Below are 19,294 nucleotides of genomic sequence, written 5' to 3' on the forward strand. Positions count from 1 at the left end.
ACAGGAGGTGCCCTCTAGTGGAACGTGAAGGTATCAGTGTATTTATACGTCGATCATAATGGTGGTACGCGGCTAAGGCACAGATACAGGCAGGTCTGCCACCCGAAGACCACGCTCCCTCCACGCCCTCATGGACGGATTCGTGGAGAGGCAAATATTTGCTGACGTGCGATGTGGTGCAAAAGGTTTGAAAACCAATGCTTGAGTGTTTCAGTTCAGTTACAGACACGATGTGCTTCATGTTCAGCTGACTGGGAAGTTAAAAGGAATTTCCATCCATACATTTCCGGTAACTGCTTCTCCAATTTGGTAACTCCAATTAACCTCAGCATGCTATTAGACTGTGGGGTGAAACCGGAGTATGCTGAGGAAACCCCACAATGACACGGGAAGAACATGCAAACTCCACACACGGAGCCATGATGGAGACTGGAACCCTGATTAAAAGGGATAATTGGGATTTAAATAGTTTTGAGTGATGTCAGTTTGTAAAGACATGGAGATGTTGGTAATGTGATGGATGGGGGACAGACACATGGTGAAGGCAGAGAAAGCAAAGGTGACGAATCTGGCTTTTCAGACGCTGGAGGCCCTAAACCTGCACAGTGATTAACTCTTTAATTAGCTGTAATATAAGGAGCCTCTCTGACACCTACCCCTGCCTGCGCAGTTTCACATCTAACTGTAGAATCTGTGATTTTAATCCCATATTCTTACAGCTCCCACAACACTTTTCAAGCTGGATCAAATTTTATATTACATCCAACAAAAACAAAGCATTTTTTTTTTATCAACGCATAAAGGAGAATTTACCTGATTAATCTGGCTACAATCACAATGTATTGCTTGGGAATAATTATTGTGAAGACAGTCACAGGTGAAAAAGCAGCTGGAGCCCCTGAAAGAGACAGGAGTCACATGATGAGGGGCAGGAGCCAGTCAGGGAGCCAGCAAGGCCACGGACAGCCATTGCAGGCAGACTGCTGTGCCTCAGCGGGGGCTTGGTGCCCCCCCTCCCCCATGCATAGATGTAGTGTTTTTCTCTCACAATACCTGGACACTGAATGTGTAAGATTAAGCAAATTGATATTATATTTCTCTAACTGTAAAAAAATATTTTTCTCCATTAAAAAATGACATATTTTGTTTTGTTGAGTTTAATATATTAACATTAAATATGTATAGATTTAAAGACACCCTAGGATAAAAAATATTGTCGTTTACAGCAAAGAAAACTGCTTTACAACTCTGTAAAACTTTATTAAAAGGAGGCTCCACACTGTACAAATAACATACAAGAATCATGCGAATGTACAGAAAATTCAGCCTTTTGCTTATTTTGGGATTTAGTTTGAATGGGGAAATGTTACCTATGGGACTGTTACCAAGGAGACCATACACTTTTTTAATCACCTCACAAAAATCAGCAGCTTGGTAAATATCACTGCCTCTTCACCCTTTGGCAGGCAGCTGTAGGCCCACTTAGTGCTGTCGTCACTGCAGAATACAGTGTGGACTGAGCTGCACTGTAAGTACCGCGTGTGGCTTTACCTTTTAGCCCTGAGCTGTGAGAAGGCTAATCTTTACCAGCACAACAGCAACAGATGTGTTGTGGGTTGTGGCAGGGTGGGGCTGTAGCCAATCACAGGGGGAATATGGCACCAGGCCAGGGTAGATACTGGATGGGACTCCAGTTCACTGTAACATGCGCTTATTGACACTCTCAGACAGTCACATGCTATGGGTGATTTAGAGACGCCAGATCCCCTCACTTCACATGATTGGACAGCAGTAGGAATCCTCAGCATCCAGGGGAAACCAGAGCATCCCAGGGAGTGCAGAGCCCCCCCCCCACACGGAGAAGAGGGAATCAGCGCACATGTTCCTGACATCACTACCTTACAGGCATGGTATGTAAATATGATTCTAATAATGTCACAGAGAAGAGAAACACCAACAGTCAGACAAAATGTTGATCCACTTTCATAGTTTCCGTAACAGTTAACGAGAGATCTATGTCAGCACACTGACTTTTCTGTACAGCAGCCTCCAGACACTGCGACGAATCTGCTTCAGCTTGAGGCCGTAAATGAGGGGGTTCAGCAGGGGAGGAACGACGAGGTACTCTATAGAGAGCACGTTACGGAGGGGCAGAAGGCTGCTGCTGGAGCCATAGCGTGCGTACATGACATCAAAAAGATGGGAAAGAATGAAGTTCATCAGAGTGAGCAGGTGGGGCAGGCAGGTCTCCATGAACTTCTTCTGTTCTGCCCGGGATCTTATGGACGCCCTGATGATGTGGCTGTAGGAGACCACGATCATCCCAAACTGAATGAGGCATGAAACAATAATAGAGAAGGAATGAATATTGTTCAAAGTATAATCAACACAGGACAACCTCACCACGTCCCAATTGGAGCAGTAAACCTTTTCAATCCTAATTCCACATAGAGGCAGTCTGACTGTTAGATATAGTCCTATCAAAATTTGACTTAAAGGAAATAACCAGGCAGTTAATATCAGGTTCCTCAGCCTCCGTGGTGTCATGATGGAGTGATACTCCAGTGGTTTGCAAATTGCAACATACCTGTCATAAGCCATTGCTGTTAGATTGGTCAGTTCAGAGAGAATATATGTGTGGACCACGCAAACCTGAAGTATACATGCGCTGTATGAAATAATGTGGGAGTCTGACATGAGGTCAATAAGAATCTTGGGGTAGAAACCCGTAGCCCCAAAAATGCCATTAACACAGAGATTACACAGGAAGATGAACATGGGCTCATGGAGAATCTTCTCTGTGGAAATGATTAGTATGAGAGACAGATTTACAAAAAGCGTACAGAGGTAGGACACAAAAGAAAAGCCAAAGTAGATGTTTTTGTCTCCCCTTGTCTCATTCAATCCAGCAAGAATGAAGAACATTTCACCGGAAACTTTCTCCATTCCAGCTGTTTTTAACTGGCATGGACGGAGGTTGGTTTTCTTTTTTACCGGAGTCTTCCTCTTCCCTGGTACCATCACAAAGAGCTCGGAGCCTCCGGACGCTGAAGCGCCGCAGTGTTCATGGTAGCCACTTTGGGTTCTCAAACAGACTCCTCCTGAAGCCTGACTGTAAATGGCAATTTATCATGTTTAAAAAATCATGCAGTGCTGTACTAGTATTCAGCCATCAGCTGGTCTGGTTCAGCTCTCAGGTCTTCACTCATCTCCAGGTTTGTCAGATACGGCAGGACGCTAACAGATCTAGATTTCCTCTTCTACTGGCCTCTTTATGCTGCTGGGCTGTGCTGTTGATTGCTGTGATTTCTGACGTAATCACAGTCCCTGCAGGCAAGCGGCACTCCTGTGTCCAATTAATCACCGAACTAATAATTCTAATAATATCCGATACACAACATGATCAGGACAGGCAGATATGCTCTCGGCTGGTATTCTGCTTGCATATTCAGTGAGGGTTTAGAACAGTGGCTGATTGTACCAGAGATGTTTATAAGAATTCTTCTTTAAAGTAATATTCATGGGTGAAATGGCATTTAACGGATTATGGAGAGTTCTGTAATATATACGTTCCCCCCACCACCCATGGACTGGTTTGTGGAGAGCCAACCATCCAGCCATCTATCCAGAGCTGTAGCCAGGGTTTGAAAGATAGTGAGATCCAGAATGCGAGGATGGATGGTTTTGGTTTTGTCAGTCATGCATTACATACAGGAAGCCTATTTCTATTTGCAAGAAACAGACCATTATTGGTCTTGAAAATCTTAAAAACACAAATGTCCGGCCACTGTAACTTGGACAATTTAGTTTGGTCCTTGACACACTGATCCGACAGTGAATATCAGGAAACCTAAAGCTCATTGTTAAGTGTAAATTTATTAATGTAAGATAATTTATCTTTTCCTGGCAAAGCAATAAAATAACTGAAGAAGTTATGCGGATTATTCATATGTGATTTTTGGCTCCCACACCTAAATACCGCTACTTCTAATCTCTCTCTTTCTGCCACCAGTTATGTTCCACCCGCAAAAACATCTTTGTTTGCAAACACGAAAATAGTCCATAAAGCAGACACATCACTGGCACTACAAATCCCAGATGGCACTGCGATAGCTGATGCATTGGCATGTCAGTCAAGGTAGGGCTGCACTGTAGATATCTATGGTGCTGCACGACATCACATTGCGATATAATCACAGTTGTACAGCACTTGTCCAATAATCATCAGGGCTTTTACATGACAGGCGACGGTTGTTTACTTACACACACAATTTGGTAAGAAGATGAGTAGTTTGCCTAGAATATTAGTAATCTGTATAAATGTGTCATATTCTTATGTTTTATAAACGTGTGGAACGTACCATCACATCAGTGACGTCTTTTTATCTTGTATATCCCCAATATCTTCTCTTTAAAATGATGTTCTGGCTTCTGAGCTGCTTCTTCACCGCCACTTCAGTGCTTATAAATCACTTCCATGATTTACCAGAACAGCAGCATGCAGTTTCTCCCCTAATGTAATTTAATAAACATAATAAATGCTGAAGTTATTCTGACTACTAACTCAGGGAGTCACAATACGCATCTCATTAGTATTCTAAGCTTACAGTACGAAGCAATTAATGCCACTGATACGTTTTTTTTTATATGATCTCTCATTGTCTTTTTGTTTAATCTGTCATCTTAGTTTGTTCTGAATTTTAAGATGTCTTGGGAGAAGTTAAGATCTTAAGTTCTTATGTCAGTATGAATAATTCGTCTTAATACATTTGATTAAACATTAATACACTTTAATTAACATTGACCTGGTTTGGCACTCAACCATGTTTTTAATTTAGACCCCCTCTGTGAGTGAGTTTGACATTCCAGCTCACTCTCTATCTTTCTCTCTCTCTCTCTCTCTCTCTCTCTCTCTCTCTCACACACACACACGCACACACACACACACACACATACACACACGCACACACACAGCAGACACTAATAATATACTGAACTGAATTAATGTACTTGACCCACAGACAATTTCACCTGCTCATTTTTTTATTCAGATGGATTTTTAGCTTTGAATTTTATTTTTAGCTCTTAAAAAGTTACTGAGCTCCAGATCTCAGTGACCTTATAGGTGACTGTGGTCCAGCATCCATTCATTTTCTGTAACCACTTGTCCTATTCAGGGACTAAAGGGACCCGGAGCCTTTTCCTGTCAGTATGGGCACAAGGCAGAGAACAATGGGGTGCCAACCCATCACAGGGCACACACACACCATTCACTCACACATGGGCAATTTGGTATATCCAATTAACCTCAGCATGCTATTAGACTGCGGGGTGAAACCAGATCACCCAGAGGAAACCCCACAATGACACGGGAAGAACATGCAAACTCCACACACGGAGCCATGATGGAGACCGGAACCACGATTAAAAGGGATAATTGGGATTTAAATAGTTTTGAGTGATGTCGGTTTGTAAAGACATGGAGATGTTGGTAATGTGATGGATGGGGGACAGACACATGGTGAAGGCAGAGAAAGCAAAGGTGACGAATCTGGCTTTTCAGACGCTGGAGGCCCTAAACCTGCACAGTGATTAACTCTTTAATTAGCTGTAATATAAGGAGCCTCTCTGACACCTACACCTGCCTGCGCAGTTTCACATCTAACTGTAGAATCCGTGATTTTAATCCCATATTCTTACAGCTCCCACAACACTTTTGAAGCTGGATCAAATTTTATATTACATCCAACAAAAACAAAGCATTTTTTTTATCAACGCATAAAGCAGAATTTGCCGGATTAACCTGCTACAGGTATAATATATTGTTCTGGCATAATTATTGTGAAGACAGTCACAGGTGAAAAAGCAGCTGGAGCCCCTGAAAGAGACAGGAGTCACATGATGAGGGGGAGGAGCCAGTCAGGGAGCCAGCAAGGCCACGGACAGCCATTGCAGGCAGACTGCTGTGCCTCAGCGGGGGCTTGTTGCCCCCCCTCCCCCATGCACAGATGTAGTGTTTTTCTCTCACAGTAACTGGACACTGAATGTGTAAGACTAAGCAAATTCATATTATTTCTCTCTAACTGTAAAAAATTATTTTCTCCATTTGAAATGTGGACATATTTTGTTTTGTTTAGTTTCATATATTAACATTAAATACGTAGAGATTTAAAGACACCATAGGATAAAAAATATTGCAGTTTATAGCAAAGAAAACCGATTTCCAACTATGTGAAACTTTATTAAAACGAGGCCCCACACTGTACAAATAACATACAAGAATCATGCGAATGTACAGAAAATTCAGCCTTTTGCTTACAGTATTTTGGGATTAATTTGAGTGGGGAAATGTTACCTGAGGGACTGTTACCAAAGAGACCATACACTTTTTTAATCACCTCACAAAAATCATCAGTTTGGTAAAAATCACTGGCTGTTCACCTTTTGGCAGGCAGCTGTAGGCCCTCACATTGCTTAGTGCTGTCGTCACTGCAGAATACAGTGTGCACTGAGCTGCACTGTATGTACCGCGTGGTGCTTTACCTTTTAGCCCTGAGCTGTGAGAAGGCTAATCTTTACCAGCAAAGCAGCAACAGATGTGTTGTGGGTTGTGGCAGGGTGGGGCTGAAGCCAATCACAAGGAGAATATGGCACCAGGCCAGGGTAGATACTGGATGGGACTCCAGTTCACTGTAACATGCGCTTATTGACACTCTTAGACAGTCACATGCTCTGGGTGATTTAGAGACGCCAGATCCCCTCACTTCATATGATTGGACAGCAGTAGGAATCCTCAGCATCCAGGGGAAACCAGAGCAGCCCAGGGAGTGTAGAGCCCCCCCCCCCAATCCCCCCCACATGGAGAAGAGGGAATCAGCGCACATGTTTCTGACATCACTACGTTACAGGCATGGTATCTAAATATGATTCTAATAATGTCACAGAGAAGAGAAACACCAACAGTCAGATGAAATGTTGATCCACTTTCATAGTTTCCATAACAGTTAACAAGAGATCTATGTCAGCACACTGACTTTTCTGTACAGCAGCCTCCAGACACTGCGACGAATCTGCTTCAGCTTGAGGCCGTAAATGAGGGGGTTCAGCAGGGGAGGAACGACGAGGTACTCTATAGAGAGCACGTTACGGAGGGGCAGAAGGCTGCTGCTGGAGCCATAGCGTGCGTACATGACATCAAAAAGAAGGGAAAGAATGAAGTTCATCAGAGTGATCAGGTGGGGCAGGCAGGTCTCCATGAACTTCTTCTGTTCTGCCCGGGATCTTATGGACGCCCTGACGATGTGGCTGTAGGAGACCACGATCATCCCAAACTGAATAAGGCATGAAACAATAATAGAGTAGGCATGAAGATTGTTCAAAAAGTAATCAGAGCAGGATAATCTAACAATGTCCCAATTGGAGCAGTAAACCTTTTCAATCCTAATACCACAGAGAGGCAGCCTGACCGTCAGCAATACGCCCATCAAAATCTGACTTAAAGGAAAAAACCAGGCAGTTAATATCAGGCTCCTCAGCCTCTGTGGTGTCATGATGGAGTGATACTCCAATGGTTTGCAAATTGCAACATACCTGTCATAAGCCATTGCTGTTAGATTTGTCAGTTCAGAAAGCATATAAGAGTGGACCAGGCAAATCTGAAGTATACATGCGCTGTATGAAATAACGCAAGAATTTGATATAAGATCAAGGAGAATCTTGGGGTAAAAACCAGTAGCTCCATAAATGCCATTAACACAGAGATTACACAGGAAGATGAACATGGGCTCATGGAGAATCTTCTCTGTGATAATGATTAGTATGAGAGACAGATTTACAAAAAGCGTACAGAGGTAGGACACAAAAGAAAAGCCAAAGTAGATATTTTTGTCTCCCCTTGTCTCATTCAATCCAGCAAGAATGAAGAACATTTCACTGGAGAACTTCTCCATTCTGGCTGTTTTTAACTGGCAGTGACGGAGGCTGGGCTTCTCTTTTATCACAGTCTTCCTCTTCCCTGGTACCATCACAAAGAGCTCGGAGCCTCCAGATGTTGAAGTGCCTCAGTGTTCATGGTAGCTACTTTTGGTTCTCTAACAGAATCCTGAAGCCTGGCTGTAAACAGAAATGTTTACATGTCTAAATTTTAAAAATCATGCAGTGCTGTACTAGTATTCAGCCATCAGCTGGTCTGGTTGAGCTCTCAGGTCTTCACTGGCCAGGTTGTTCAGATACGGCAGGACGCTAACAGATCTAAATTTCCTCTTCTACTGGCCTCTTTATGCTGCTGGGCTGTGCTGTTGATTGCTGTGATTTCTGACGTAATCACAGTCCCTGCAGGCAAGTGGCACTCCTGTGTCCAATTAATCACTCAACTAATATTTCTAATAATATCCGATACGCAACATGATCAGGACAGGCAGATATGGTCTCGGCTGGTATTCTGCTTGCATATTCAGTGAGGGTTTAGAACAGTGGCTGATTGTACCAGAGATGTTTATAAGAATTCTTCTTTAAAGTAATATTCATGGGTGAAATGGCATTTAACGGATTATGGAGTGTTCTGGAATATATACGCTCCCCCCACCACCCATGGACTGGTTTGTGGAGAGCCAACCATCCAGCCATCTATCCAGAGCTGTAGCCAGGGTTTGAAAGATAGTGAGATCCAGGATGCGGGGATGGATGGTTTTGGTCTTGTCAGTCATGCATTACATACAGGAAGCCTATTTCCATTTGCAAGAAACAGACCATTATTGGTCTCGAAAATCTTAAAATCACAAATGTCCGGCCACTATAACTTGGACAATTTAGTTTGGTCCTTGACACACTGATCCGACAATGAATATCAGGAAACCTAAAGCCCATTGTTAAGTGTAAATATATTAATGTAAGATAATTTATCTTTTCCTGGAAAAGCAATAAAATAACTGAAGATGTCATCCAGATTATTCATATGTGATTTTTGGCTCCCACACCTAAATACCGCTACTTCTAATCTCTCTCTTTCTGCCACCAGTTATGTTCCACCCGCAAAAACATCTTTGTTTGCAAACACGAAAATAGTCCATAAAGCCGACACATCACTGGCACTACAAATCCCAGATTGCACAGCGATAGCTGATGCATTGGCATGTCAGTGAAGGTAGGGCTACACTGTAGATATCTATGGTGCTGCACGATATCACATTGCGATATAATCACAGTTGTACAGCACTTGTCCAACAATCATCAGGGCTTTTACATGACAGGCGACGGTTGTTTACTTACACACACAATTTGGTAAGAAGATGAGTAGTTTGCCTAGAATATTAGTAATCTGTATAAATGCGTCATATCCTTATGTTTTATAAACGTGTGGAACGTACCATCACATCAGTGACGTCTTTTTATCTTGTATATCCCCAATATCTTCTTTTTAAAATGATGTTCTGGCTTCTGAGCTGCTTCTTCACCGCCACTTCAGTGCTTATAAATCACTTCCATGATTTACCAGAACAGCAGCATGCGGTTTCTCCCCTAATGTAATTTAATAAACATAATAAAAGCTGAAGTTATACTGACTACTAACTCAGGGAGTCACAATACGCATCTCATTAGTATTCTAAGCTTACAGTACGAAGCAATTAATGCCACTGATACGTTTTTTAATATGATCTCTCATTGTCTTTTTGTTTAATCTGTCATCTTAGTTTGTTCTGAATTTTAAGATGTCTTGGGAGAAGTTAAGATCTTAAGTTCTTATGTCAGTATGAATAATTCGTCTTAATACATTTGATTAAACATTAATATACTTTAATTAACATTGACCTGGTTTGGCACTCAACCATGTTTTTAATTTAGACCCCCTCTGTGAGTGAGTTTGACATTCCTGCTCTCTCTCTCGCTCTCTCTCTCTCTCTCACACAATGAATTATTGTACTTGACCCACAGACAATTTCACCTGCTCATTTTTTTATTCAGATGGATATTTAGCTTTAAATTATATTTTTAGCTTTTAAAAAAGTTACTGAGCTCCAGATCTCAATGACCTCATAGCTGACTGTGGCCCAGCATCCATTCATTTTCTGTAACCACTTGTCCTATTCAGGGTCTTAAGGGGTCCGGAGCATTTTCCTGTTGCTGTGAGCACAAGGCAGAGAACAATGGGGTGCTAACCCATCACAGGACACACACACACCATTTACTCACACACCATTCACTCATACATGGGCAATTTGGTATATCCAATTAACCTCAGCATGCTATTAGACTGTGGGGGGAAACCGGAGTATGCAGAGGAAACCCCACAATGACACGGGAAGAACATGCAAACTCCACACACGGAGCCATGATGGAGACCGGAACCCTGATTAAAAGGGATAATTGGGATTTAAATAGTTTTGAGTGATGTTAGTTTGTAAAGACATGGAGATGTTGGTAATGTGATGGATGGGGGACAGACACATGGTGAAGGCAGAGAAAGCAAAGGTGACGTATCTGGCTTTTCAGACGCTGGAGGCCCTAAACCTGCACAGTGATTAACTCTTTAATTAGCTGTAATATAAGGAGCCTCTCTGACACCTACACCTGCCTGCGCAGTTTCAAATCTAACTGTATAATCTGTGATTTTAATCCCATATTCTAACAGTTCCTGCAGCCCTTTTGAGGGTGGGTCTAATTTTATATTATGTCTAAAAAAACAAAAAATTTGTATCAACACATAAAGCAGAATTTGCCGGATTAACCTGCTACAGGTATAATATATTGTTCTGGCATAATTATTGTGAAGACAGTCACAGGTGAAAAAGCAGCTGGAGCCCCTGAAAGAGACACGAGTCACATGATGAGGGGGAGGAGCCAGTCAGGGAGCCAGCAAGGCCACGGACAGCCATTGCAGGCAGACTGCTGTGCCTCAGCGGGGGCTTGTTGCCCCCCCTCCCCCATGCACAGATGTAGTATTTTTCTGTCACAGTAACTGGACACTGAATGTGTAAGACTAAGCAAATTAACATTATTTTTCTCTAACTGTAAAAAATATTTTTCTCCATTTGAAAAGTGGACATATTTTGTTTTGTTGAGTTTAATATATTAACATTAAATATGTAGAGATTTAAAGACACCCTAGGATAAAAAATATTGCAGTTTATAGCAAAGAAAACCGATTTCCAACTATGTGAAACTTTATTAAAAGGAGGCCCCACACTGTACAAATAACATACAAGAATCATGCGAATGTACAGAAAATTCAGCCTTTTGCTTACAGTATTTTGGGATTAATTTGAATGGGGAAATGTTACCTGAGGGACTGTTACCAAAGAGACCATACACTTTTTTAATCACCTCACAAAAATCATCTGTTTGGTAAATATCACTGCCTCTTCACCCTTTGGCAGACAGCTGTATGCCCACACATTGCTTAGTGCTGTTGTCACTGCAGAATACAGTGTGCACTGAGCTGCACTGTATGTACCGCGTTGTGCTTTACCTTTTAGCCATGAGCTGTGAGAAGGCTAATCTTTAGCAGCACAGCAGCAACAGACGTGTTGTGGGTTGTGGCAGGGTGGGGCTGAAGCCAATCACAGGGGGAATATGGCACCAGGCCAGGGTAGATACTGGATGGGACTCCAGTTCACTGTAACATGCGCTTATTGACACTCTCAGACAGTCACATGCTCTGGGTGATTTAGAGACACCAGATCCCCTCACTTCATATGACTGGACAGCAGTAGGAATCCTCAGCATCCAGGGGAAACCAGAGCAGCCCAGGGAGTGCAGAGCCCCCCCCCACACGGAGAAGAGGGATTCAGCGCACATGTTCCTGACATCACTACCTTACAGACATGGTATCTAAATATGATTCTAATAACGTCACAGAGAAGAGAAATACCAACAGTCAGATGAAATGTTGATCCACTTTCATAGTTTCCATAACAGTTAACAAGAGATCTATGTCAGCACACTGACTTTTCTGTAGAGCAGCCTCCAGACACTGCGACGAATCTGCTTCAGCTTGAGGCCGTAAATGAGGGGGTTCAGCAGGGGAGGAACGATGAGGTACTCTATAGAGAGCACGTTACGGAGGGGCAGAAGGCTGCTGCTGGAGCCATAGCGTGCGTACATGACATCAAAAAGAAGGGAAAGAATGAAGTTCATCAGAGTGAGCAGGTGGGGCAGGCAGGTCTCCATGAACTTCTTCTGTTCTGCCCGGGATCTTATAGACACCTTAATGATGTGGCTGTAGGAGACCACGATCATCCCCAACTGAATAAAGTATGAAACAATGATAGAGTAGGAATGAAGATTGTTCAGAGTGTAATCAGAGCAGGATAACCTCACCACGTCCCAGTTGGAGCAGTAAACTTTTTCAATCCTAATACCACAGAGAGGCAGCCTGACCGTCAGCAATACGCCCATCAAAATCTGACTTAAAGGAAAAAACCAGGCAGTTAGTACCAGGCTCCTCAGCCTCTGTGGTGTCATGATGGAGTGATACTCCAGTGGTTTGCAAATTGCAACATACCTGTCATAAGCCATTGCTGTTAGATTTGTCAGTTCAGAGAGCATATAAGTGTGGACCACAAAAATCTGAAGTATACATGCGCTGTATGAAATAACGCAGGAATTTGATATAAGATCAAGGAGAATCTTGGGGTAGAAACCAGTAGCTCCATAAATGTCATTAACACAGAGATTACACAGGAAGATGAACATGGGCTCATGGAGAATCTTCTCTGTGGAAATGATTAGTATGAGAGACAGATTTACAAAAAGTGTACAGAGGTAGGACACAAAAGAAAAGCCAAAGTAGATGTTTTTGTCTCCCCTTGTCTCATTCAATCCAGCAAGAATGAAGAACATTTCACTGGAGAACTTCTCCATTCTGGCTGTTTTTAGCTGGCAGTGACGGAGGTTGGGCCTCTTTTTTTATCACAGTCTTCCTCTTCCCTGGTACCATCACAAAGAGCTCGGAGCCTCCAGATGTTGAAGTGCCTCAGTGTTCATTGTGGTTACTTTTGCTTCTCTAACAGACTCTTGAAGCCTCACTGTAAATGGCAATTTTTACATGTCTAAATTTTAAAAATCATGCAGTGCTGTACTAGTATTCAGCCATCAGCTGGTCTGGTTCAGCTCTCAGGTCTTCACTCATCACCAGGTTTGTCAGATATGGCAGGACGCTAACAGATCTAAATTTCCTCTTCTACTGGCCTCTTTATGCTGCTGGGCTGTGCTGTTGATTGCTGTGATTTCTGACGTAATCACAGTCCCTGCAGGCAAGCGGCACTCCTGTGTCCAATTAATCACTGAACTAATAATTCTAATAATATCCGATACACAACATGATCAGGACAGGCAGATATGCTCTCGGCTGGTATTCTGCTTGCATATTCAATGAGAGTTTAGAACAGAGGCTGATTGTACCAAATGGGTTTATAAGAATTTTCCCTTAACCCAATATTCAGTGCTTAAATGGCATTAAATGAATTATGTTGATTTATGGATTGTTCTGGAAAATATATTGTGAATGGGAATAAAGTTCTGCTTTTTATTTTTTTTTGTGTAATGCTCTGATTCAGTGGTTCTCATGCTGTAGTACAGGAGTTGCCCTCTAGTGGAACGTGAAGGTATCAGTGTATTTATACATCGATCATAATGGTGGTACGCGGCTAAGGCACAGATACAGGCAGCTCTGCCACCCCCCTACCTAAAGCCGAGTTTTACCAGAAAAATTAATACATGCCTTTGTAAGTTCCAGAATGGATCACTGTAATGCCCTCCTACCTGGATGCCCGTCTGGATCCTTGCATAAACTTCAGTTGATACAGAATGCAGCAGCCAGAGATCTAACAAACTCTAAAAAATGTGATCATATTACACCGGTCTTATCCTCCCTTCATTGGCACCAGGCCGAGTTAAGTCTCGAATTGACTATAAAATACTGCTGTTAACCTATAAAGCACTAAATGGCCTTGCACCAGAATACCTTAGTAATCTGCTGACCTCATACAACCCTCCACGCTTACTTCGTTCTCAAGCCATGGGATGTCTGTTAGTACCCAGGGTAGAAAGAGCTATAGCAGGCTGCAGAGCTTTCTCCTACAGAGCTCCTCAGCTGTGGAATGGTCTTCCACCGGATGTGTGGCTTTCAGGCTCACTCTCAATATTCAAGTCTGCCAACCCCCTACCTAATGCCAACTTTTACTGTACCACACTCCAGCCAAGACCCCATGCACAGGGGTCTGTGGCCTTTCCCGGACGATGTGGGTGCAAGGCGGGGAACAACCGAGAATGCGGCGACAAGCCATCACAGGGCACACTCATGTGCCTATGGACAATTTAGTAACTCCAATTAACTCAGCATACTATTGGACTGTGGGGGGAAACCGGAGTATGCTGAGGAAACCCCACAATGACACGGGAAGAACATGCAAACTCCACACACGGAGCCATGATGGAGACCGGAACCCCGATTAAAAGGGATAATTGGGATTTAAATAGTTTTGAGTGATGTCAGTTTGTAAAGACATGGAGATGTTGGTAATGTGATGGATGGGGGACAGACACATGGTGATGGCAGAGAAAGCAAAGGTGACGTATCTGGCTTTTCAGACGCTGGAGGCCCTAAACCTGCACAGTGATTAACTCTTTAATTAGCTGTAATATAAGGAGCCTCTCTGACACCTACACCTGCCTGCGCAGTTTCAAATCTAACTGTATAATCTGTGATTTTAATCCCATATTCTAACAGTTCCTGCAGCCCTTTTGAGGGTGGGTCTAATTTTATATTACATCCAACAAAAACAAAGCATTTTTTTTATCAACGCATAAAGGAGAATTTGCCGGATTAACCTGCTACAGGTATAATATATTGTTCTGGCATAATTATTGCGAAGACAGTCACAGGTGAAAAAGCAGCAGGAGCCTCGGAAAGAGACACGAGTCACATGATGAGGGGGAGGAGCCAGTCAGGGAGCCAGCAAGGCCACGGACAGCCATTGCAGGCAGACTGCTGTGCCTCAGCGGGGGCTTGGTGCCCCCCCTCCCCCATGCACAGATGTAGTGTTTTTCTCTCACAGTAGCTGGATAGTGAATGTGTAAGACTAAGCAAATTCATATTATGTCTCTCTAACTGTAAAAATTATTTTCTCCATTTGAAAAGTTTACATATTTTGTATTGTTGAGTTTAATATATTAACATTAAATTTCTATAGATTTAAAGACACCCTAGGGTAACAAATATTGCAGTTTACAGCAAAGAAAACCGATTTCCATCTATGTGAAACTTTATTAAAACGAGACCCCACACTGTACCAATAACATACAAGAGTCATGCGAATATACAGAAAATTCAGCCTTTTGCTTATTTTGGAATTAAGTTTGAATGGGGAAATGTTATCTGGGGGACTGTTACCAAGGAGACCATACACTTTTTTAATCACCTCACAAAAATCAGTAGCTTGGTAAATATCACTGCCTCTTCACCCTTTGGCAGGCAGCTGTATGCCCACACATTGCTTAGTGCTGTCGTCACTGCAGAATACAGTGTGCACTGAGCTGCACTGTATGTACCGCGTTGTGCTTTACCTTTTAGCCATGAGCTGTGAGAAGGCTAATCTTTACCAGCACAGCAGCAACAGACATGTTGTGGGTTGTGGCAGGGTGGGGCTGTAGCCAATCACAGGGAGAATATGGCACCAGGCCAGGGTAGATACTGGATGGGACTCCAGTTCACTGTAACGTGCGCTTATTGACACTCTCAGACAGTCAAATGCTCTGGGTGATTTAGAGACGCCAGATCCCCTCACTTCATATGACTGGACAGCAGTAGGAATCCTCAGCATCCAGGGGAAACCAGAGCAGCCCAGGGAGTGTAGAGCCCCCCCACGGAGAAGAGGGAATCAGCGCACATGTTCCTGACATCACTACCTTACAGGAATGGTATCTAAATATGATTCTAATAACGTCACAGAGAAGAGAAACACCAACAGTCAGACAAAATGTTGATCCACTTTCATAGTTTCCATAACAGTTAACAAGAGATCTATGTCAGCACACTGACTTTTCTGTACAGCAGCCTCCAGACACTGCGACGAATCTGCTTCAGCTTGAGGCCGTAAATGAGGGGGTTCAGCAGGGGAGGAACGATGAGGTACTCTACAGAGAGCACGTTACGGAGGGGCAGAAGGCTGCTGCTGGAGCCATAGCGTGCGTACATGAAGTCAAAAAGAAGGGAAAGAATGAAGTTCATCAGAGTGAGCAGGTGGGGCAGGCAGGTCTCCATGAACTTCTTTTGTTCTGCCCGGGATCTTATGGACGCCCTGATGATGTGGCTGTAGGAGACCACGATCATCCCAAACTGAATAAGGCATGAAACAATAAGAGAGTAGGCATGAAGATTGTTCAAAAAGTAATCAGAGCAGGATAATCTTACAATGTCCCAGTTGGAGCAGTAAACCTTTTCAATCCTAATACCACAGAGAGGCAGCCTGACTGTTAAATATAGTCCCATCAAAATCTGACTTAAAGGAAAAAACCAGGTAGTTAATATCAGGCTCCTCAGCCTCTGTGGTGTCATGATGGAGTGATACTCCAGTGGTTTGCAAATTGCAACATACCTGTCATAAGCCATTGCTGTTAGATTTGTCAGTTCAGAGAGAATATAAACGTGGACCACGCAAACCTGAAGTATACATGCGCTGTATGAAATAATGCAAGAATTTGATATAAGATCAAGGAGAATCTTGGGGTAGAAACCAGTAGCTCCATAAATGTCATTAACACAGAGATTACACAGGAAGATGAACATGGGCTCATGGAGAATCTTCTCTGTGATAATGATTAGTATGAGAGACAGATTTACAAAAAGCGTACAGAGGTAGGACACAAAAGAAAAGCCAAAGTAGATGTTTTTGTCTCCCCTTGTCTCATTCAATCCAGCAAGAATGAAGAACATTTCACTGGAGAACTTCTCCATTCTGGCTGTTTTTAACTGGCAGTGACGGAGGCTGGGCTTCTCTTTTATCACAGTCTTCCTCTTCCCTGGTACCATCACAAAGAGCTCGGAGCCTCCAGATGTTGAAGTGCCTCAGTGTTCATGGTAGCTATTTTTGGTTCTCTAACAGAATCCTGAAGCCTCACTGTAAATGGCAATTTTTACATGTCTAAATTTTAAAAATCATGCAGTGCTGTACTAGTATTCAGCCATCAGCTGGTCTGGTTGAGCTCTTAGGTCTTCACTCAATGGCAGGTTTGTCAGATACGGCAGAACGCTAACAGATCTAGATTTTCTTAATTTTCCGGCCTCTTTATGCTGCTGGGCTGTGCTGTTGATTGCTGTGATTTCTGACGTAATCACAGTCCCTTCAGGCAAGTGACACTCCTGTGTCCAATTAATCACTGAACTAATAATTCTAATAATATCCGATACACAACATGATCAGGACAGGCAGATATGCTCTCGGCTGGTATTCTGCTTGCATATACAATGAGGGTTTAGAACAATGGCTGATTGTTCCAAATAGATTTAGAAGAATTTTCCCTTAATCCAATATTCAGTGCTTAAATGGCATGAAACGGATTATGTTGATTTACGGATTGTTCTGGAAAATATATTGTGAAGGGGAATAAAGTTCCGCTTTTTATTTTTTTTTGTGTAATGCTCTGGTTCAGTGGTTCTCATGCTGTAGTACAGGAGGTGCCCTCTAGTGGAACGTGAAGGTATCAGTGTATTTATACGTCGATCATAATGGTGGTACGCGGCTAAGGCACAGATACAGGCAGCTCTGCCACCCCCCTACCTAAAGCCGAGTTTTACCAGAAAAATTAATACATGCCTTTGTAAGTTCCAGAATGGATCACTGTAATGCCCTCCTACCTGGATGCCCGTCTGGATCCTTGCATAAACTTCAGTTGATACAGAATGCAGCAGCAAGAGATCTAACAAACTCTAAAAAATTTGATCGTATTTCACCAGTCTTATCCTCCTTTCATTCGCACCAGGCCGAGTTAAGTCTCGAATTGACTATAAAATACTGCTGTTAACCTATAAAGCACTGAATGGCCTTGCACCAGAATACCTTAGTGATCTGCTGACCTCATACAACCCTCCACGCTTGCTTCGTTCTCAAGCCATGGGATGTCTGTTAGTACCCAGGGTAGAGAGAGCTACGGCAGGCTGCAGAGCTTTCTTCTACAGAGCTCCTCAGCTGTGGAATGGTCTTCCACCGGATGTGTGGCTTTCAGGCTCACTCTCAATATTCAAGTCTGCCAACCCCCTACCTAATGCCAACTTTTACTGTACCACACTCCAGCCAAGACCCCATGCACAGGGGTCTGTGGCCTTTCCCGGACGATGTGGGTGCAAGGCGGGGAACAACCGAGAATGCGGCGCCAAGCCATCACAGGGCACACTCATGTGCCTATGGACAATTTAGTAACTCCAATTAACTCAGCATACATTTAGACTGTGGGGGGAATCCGGAGTATGCAGAGGAAACCCCACAATGACACGGGAAGAACATGCAAACTCCACACACAGAGCCATGATGGAGACCGGAACCCTGATTAAAAGGGATAATTGGGATTTAAATAGTTTTGAGTGATGTCAGTTTGTAAAGACATGGAGATGTTGGTAATGTGATGGATGGGGGACAGACACATGGTGAAGGCAGAGAAAGCAAAGGTGACGAATCTGGCTTTTCAGACGCTGGAGGCCCTAAACCTGCACAGTGATTAACTCTTTAATTAGCTGTAATATAAGGAGCCTCTCTGACACCTACACCTGCCTGCGCAGTTTCACATCTAACTGTAGAATCTGTGATTTTAATCCCATATTCTAATAGCTCCTGCAGCCCTGTTGAGGGTGGGTGTAATTTTATACTATGTCTAAAAGCAAAACAAAAAAAAGGAAAACATTTATATCAACCCATAAAGGAGAATTTGCCGGATTAACCTGCTACAGGTATAATATATTGTTCTGGCATAATTATTGTGAAGACAGTCACAGGTGAAAAAGCAGCAGGAGCCTCGGAAAGAGACACGAGTCACATGATGAGGGGCAGGAGCCAGTCAGGGAGCCAGCAAGGCCACGGACAGCCATTGCAGGCAGACTGCTGTGCCTCAGCGGGGGCTTGTTGCCCCCCCTCCCCCATGCACAGATGTAGTGTTTTTCTCTCACAGTAGCTGGATAGTGAATGTGTAAGACTAAGCAAATTGATATTATTTTTCTCTAGCTATAAAATTTATTTTCTTTATAAAAAAGGGGACATGTATTGTTTATTTCGAGTTTGTTTAGCTTAAATCTACATATACACATTGT

General features: G+C 43.0%; 5 protein-coding genes across 6 annotated transcripts in view; all 5 read right to left on the reverse strand.

Annotated features, from left to right (window-relative positions):
• Positions 1-1,248: 1,248 nt before the first annotated feature.
• LOC125711441 (olfactory receptor 51E2-like) overlaps positions 1,249-19,294 on the reverse strand; it is a 30,243-nt gene continuing 12,197 nt past the window's right edge. Inside the window, exon 2 of one of the 2 annotated variants that reach the window (XR_007383022.1) lies at positions 1,249-1,898. The gene's annotated coding sequence lies outside the window, so the exon portion shown is untranslated. Of the gene's footprint in view, positions 1,899-11,177; positions 11,811-19,294 lie in introns of those variants that run through there. The other variant, XR_007383023.1, reaches the window with a different exon arrangement.
• On the reverse strand, positions 1,892-3,171 carry LOC125711446 (olfactory receptor 52B6-like). Its single transcript, XM_048980336.1, has 2 exons — positions 2,995-3,171; positions 1,892-2,328 (listed from the first exon to the last, which is right to left on the reverse strand). The coding sequence occupies exons 1-2, from the start codon at positions 3,019-3,021 to the stop codon at positions 2,014-2,016; spliced, it is 342 nt and encodes a 113-aa protein (XP_048836293.1). The 5' UTR covers positions 3,022-3,171; the 3' UTR covers positions 1,892-2,013.
• Positions 6,227-8,246, reverse strand: LOC125711444 (olfactory receptor 6N1-like). The gene has a single exon (XM_048980334.1). The coding sequence runs from the start codon at positions 8,022-8,024 to the stop codon at positions 7,017-7,019; it is 1,008 nt and encodes a 335-aa protein (XP_048836291.1). The 5' UTR covers positions 8,025-8,246; the 3' UTR covers positions 6,227-7,016.
• Positions 11,809-13,151, reverse strand: LOC125711452 (olfactory receptor 52E2-like). The gene has a single exon (XM_048980343.1). It carries the CDS (start codon positions 12,856-12,858, stop codon positions 11,926-11,928), a length of 933 nt encoding a protein of 310 aa, XP_048836300.1. The 5' UTR covers positions 12,859-13,151; the 3' UTR covers positions 11,809-11,925.
• On the reverse strand, positions 15,258-17,251 carry LOC125711448 (putative olfactory receptor 7A2). Its single transcript, XM_048980339.1, has one exon. The coding sequence runs from the start codon at positions 17,024-17,026 to the stop codon at positions 16,019-16,021; it is 1,008 nt and encodes a 335-aa protein (XP_048836296.1). The 5' UTR covers positions 17,027-17,251; the 3' UTR covers positions 15,258-16,018.

The sequence above is a fragment of the Brienomyrus brachyistius genome, chromosome 17 (genome assembly GCF_023856365.1).
Source record: "Brienomyrus brachyistius isolate T26 chromosome 17, BBRACH_0.4, whole genome shotgun sequence".
NCBI lineage: Eukaryota > Metazoa > Chordata > Actinopteri > Osteoglossiformes > Mormyridae > Brienomyrus > Brienomyrus brachyistius.

Excerpts from the sequence above, each read along its gene's own strand:
- LOC125711448 (XM_048980339.1), bottom strand. The coding sequence starts at position 17,026 with ATGGTACCAGGGAAGAGGAAGACTGTGATAAAAGAGAAGCCCAGCCTC.
- LOC125711452 (XM_048980343.1), bottom strand. The coding sequence starts at position 12,858 with ATGGAGAAGTTCTCCAGTGAAATGTTCTTCATTCTTGCTGGATTGAAT.
- LOC125711444 (XM_048980334.1), bottom strand. The coding sequence starts at position 8,024 with ATGGTACCAGGGAAGAGGAAGACTGTGATAAAAGAGAAGCCCAGCCTC.
- LOC125711446 (XM_048980336.1), bottom strand. The coding sequence starts at position 3,021 with ATGGTACCAGGGAAGAGGAAGACTCCG. Across the intron at positions 2,329-2,994 it reads CAGGGAAGAGGAAGACTCCG|TTTGGGATGATCGTGGTCTC; the intron begins GTAAAAAAGAAA and ends TGCCTCATTCAG.